General features: G+C 46.4%; 1 protein-coding gene across 1 annotated transcript; it reads left to right on the top strand.

Moving 5' to 3' along the window:
• Positions 1-325: 325 nt before the first annotated feature.
• On the top strand, positions 326-3,421 carry pou3f2b (POU class 3 homeobox 2b). Its single transcript, XM_042424419.1, has 2 exons — positions 326-2,047; positions 2,763-3,421. Exon 1 carries the CDS (start codon positions 477-479, stop codon positions 1,761-1,763), a length of 1,287 nt encoding a protein of 428 aa, XP_042280353.1. The 5' UTR covers positions 326-476; the 3' UTR covers positions 1,764-2,047; positions 2,763-3,421.
• Positions 3,422-3,699: the final 278 nt, after the last annotated feature.

Raw genomic sequence — 3,699 nt, 5'->3', positions numbered from 1 at the left:
TATGCATCTAAAATGTCAAATGAAATCTATCTGTTGCAGTTTAAAAGTTAACATCCTCCAAACAAATCAGGACGTTGCACACACGTTTCAGTAACATTTAATATGATAAATGTGTGCAGAATTACAGTCAATTAACAACCAATTTAAAGTCTACCTCATTAAACAATTGTACAGTCTAGATAACAGAGCTTCTGCATTAATCTTTCCAACAGAAGAAATCCTGGTCTGGTGGAAGTAGCCTACCTACAGCCTGAGTCTTGATACAACATGATTATCAAAGTAAATCAACTGTATCTTACAGTTGCACTGCTGATCCCGGTGCTCCGTCTCCCCATGCTGCACTCCGGCTCTCCGCTTCCACGGGAGCCTCAACTCGCACCTTTCTAACAAAGAGGGTAGTGTTTGTGGAGACTTCCCTGCAGCCAATCACCGCGCCGTTGCCCCTAGTTACCACGTCCATCATCCTCTCGCGTCCAATGAGAGGCGGGGGCGGGGCGGAGTCCAGGTGCGCCTCGGCGTCCACTTGGCAGAGCGCCTGGGAGCCGCCTGTAGGCAGGAGAGGATCTGTCAAATGCGAGGTTCCTTTAATAAGAGCGACCAGTCCGGCTCCGAGAGTCATGGCGACCGCAGCGTCTAACCACTATAACATCCTCACCTCCAGCGCATCCATCGTGCACTCGGAGCCCGGCAGCATGCAGCAAGCCACGGCGTACCGGGACGCGCAGAGCCTGTTGCAGAGCGACTACCCGCTGCAGAGCAACAGCCACACGCTCAGCCACGCACACCAGTGGATCACGGCGCTGTCCCACGGAGAGGGAGCCCCGTGGTCCTCCAGCCCGCTCGGCGCAGAGCAGGACATCAAACCCGCGGTGCAGGGCGCCCGGGACGAGATGCACAACTCCAGCAGCAACCTGCAGCACCAATCACGGCCGCCTCACCTGGTGCACCAGACGCACGGGAACCACCACGACGGCCGGGCGTGGAGAACCACCACCGCGGCGCACATACCGAGCATGGCGACGACGAACGGCCAAAGCCTTATTTACTCTCAGCCGGGCTTCAGCGTTAACGGGCTGATCCCGGGCAGCGGACAGGGGATGCACCACCACAACCTAAGAGACAGTCATGACGACCACCACAGCCCGCACCTCAGCGAACACGGCCACCCGCCGTCCCAGCATCAGCACCAGCACCGGCCGCAGAGCCACCACGACCACTCGGACGAGGATACGCCGACCTCGGACGACCTGGAGCAGTTCGCCAAGCAGTTCAAACAGCGGAGGATCAAGCTGGGCTTCACGCAGGCGGACGTGGGACTCGCCCTGGGGACCCTGTACGGAAATGTGTTTTCCCAGACCACCATATGCAGGTTTGAGGCCCTGCAGCTCAGCTTCAAAAACATGTGCAAGCTGAAGCCTCTGTTGAACAAGTGGCTGGAGGAGGCGGACTCCACCTCGGGCAGCCCGACCAGCCTGGACAAAATCGCTGCGCAGGGGAGAAAAAGGAAAAAACGGACTTCAATCGAGGTAAGCGTAAAGGGAGCTTTGGAGAGCCATTTTTTGAAGTGCCCTAAACCGGCAGCGTCGGAAATAATCGGCCTGGCGGACAGTCTGCACCTGGAGAAAGAAGTGGTGAGGGTTTGGTTTTGTAACAGGAGACAGAAGGAGAAACGCATGACCCCTCCAGGAGGAGCTCTGCCGGGGAGCGAGGATGTGTACGGGGACACGCCGCCGCATCACGGGGTCCAGACCCCGGTCCAATGAACTCTACTGGACCGCTCCTCCAGGACTTGTTTATCCTTTTTATTTATCCCCAAGGTTATATATAAATCACTGGACTATGAAACGATATAGTGGGTGTTTTATGTATAATAGATTGCAGTGAGTACTTACACAATATCTGCAGTGAATATCTGAGAAATGGAAAGTGAGAGAGGGGAGGACAGGACATTTTTTTCCCTCTCCCAGAGCTAAAGGAACATAAGCCTGTGTTGTGTTCTCCGAGGATATATGCCCACCACTGTGACTCCAGTCGACGCAGTTTCAAGGTGTAGCCCCTATTGTGTATTGAAATTATACTTGAGGTTAAAAAAACAGAGGGAGGGGAAAAGGAGGGTACCCGGTTTTAGACGGAAAGCATCGATTCTTAGCTGAATGGTTTCCATTCGCCACTTTTATATCAAATCCAACACGTTTTTTCCTGTGCGTAAAAAGGAAAGTTAAGGCAAAGGCGTTTAGTTTTGTAGCTCTAAATTGTGCGTCCAGCAGTGATGGGCATGTGGGTGGTGAAGCGGGGGAGGTGGGGGTGGGGGGTCATAGGAGCTGCGTTAATGGAGTAAACTGGAGGCCAGTAAAGGCTGCAGCCCAGTCCAGTGGAGTCCAGCTGAGGGTGAGCATCGCCTGAGTCCCATCTGTCAGCCAGGCAGCACAGAGCCGCTTTACATTCACTTCACTGCTGGGAAACTGCAGGCCATTCATCTTATTTATTCTCTGATAACCGAGGTCAAGATTTAGTTGTTAAAGCAAACACAGATATCGTATATTATTATTATTATTATCATTATTATTATTGTTATTATTATTATTATTATTACATATGTGCAACTCACTGGCTAAACTCTTCAATAACTGGCCTGAGTGGCAGTGATGTGGTAGCCTTTATTTAAAAAGTGAGTCAACTATGACCTCTATCATAACAGCAGTCTAAACATTATATTTTCATAAAACAAGCGTTAAATAACCCCCCCTCCTCCCCCCCTTCAGCTCCAGTAAGGGCTCCGTGGCGATTGATTGGATTATCTGGCACTTTTCCACAACAGGATGGGCTATAGATATCTACAAAAACTATATGTCACCAACTCTCACAGAACATTTGGATCCACTTTTGTAAATATTGTATAACTTTAAAAGTCATGACTTTGGCTTCATCCCTGTTTTTTGTTTTTGTTTTTGTTTTTTTAATTTTTTTAAAAAAATTTCTTCACTGGGGCACTTTTTTTGGATTGATGTTTTCAAAAACAAACAGGTTGAGTTTTTAAAATCCAGTTTTCATTCATAGCCTACCTACTGCCTTGTGTTTGTGTGCTATTTAACGTTCATTTTGTTGCCGAAAATATGCTCGTTTACCGTTTAATCAATTTTTTTTGTGGCGCTTTTTATTTCGAGTCTAAAGATGTTTTTTTTAATTAATGTGAAGTCAGTTTGATTTGTTTAAATTGTCTGATGAGTTCTGTTTTGCCATTTGATGTCCTCTCTGACATTACATTAGACTGATTTTCCAATCAAATATCGGCTGTTATGCTTTAAGGACTAAATTCAAATGAATCGATAATAGTGGTTTAGAGGATTGTCTACAAAATAAATCAGACTCAGAGAGGCTAAAAGCAACAGATAAGCATCATAATCAGTGAGTTTGAAAGGAATAATAATAACAATAATAATAATAATGATGATAATAATAATAATAATAATAATAATAAGGCCTTTAAATTTGTTCCCAAAACATATTTTAGTGGCATTCCAAAAATTACAGCATATGATCAAAATTATTATTATTATTATTATCATTATTATCATTATTATTATTGTTCACAAGGTGTTATTTTCATTTGTTTGCGAGGTCGTTGCCATGCATTTCATTTCAGCCATTTTGTTCATCTTCGTCTATGTTGCTTTATTATTGGGGGGGAAATTTGCTCGT

Source organism: Thunnus maccoyii, chromosome 10, assembly GCF_910596095.1.
Source record: "Thunnus maccoyii chromosome 10, fThuMac1.1, whole genome shotgun sequence".
NCBI lineage: Eukaryota > Metazoa > Chordata > Actinopteri > Scombriformes > Scombridae > Thunnus > Thunnus maccoyii.
Note: the sequence above shows the minus strand (reverse complement) of the source record. Positions and strands in the feature narration are given on the sequence as shown.

What these genes read in the sequence shown, in the direction of transcription:
- pou3f2b (XM_042424419.1), top strand. Translation starts at nt 477, where the DNA reads ATGAGAGGCGGGGGCGGGGCGGAGTCCAGGTGCGCCTCGGCGTCCACT.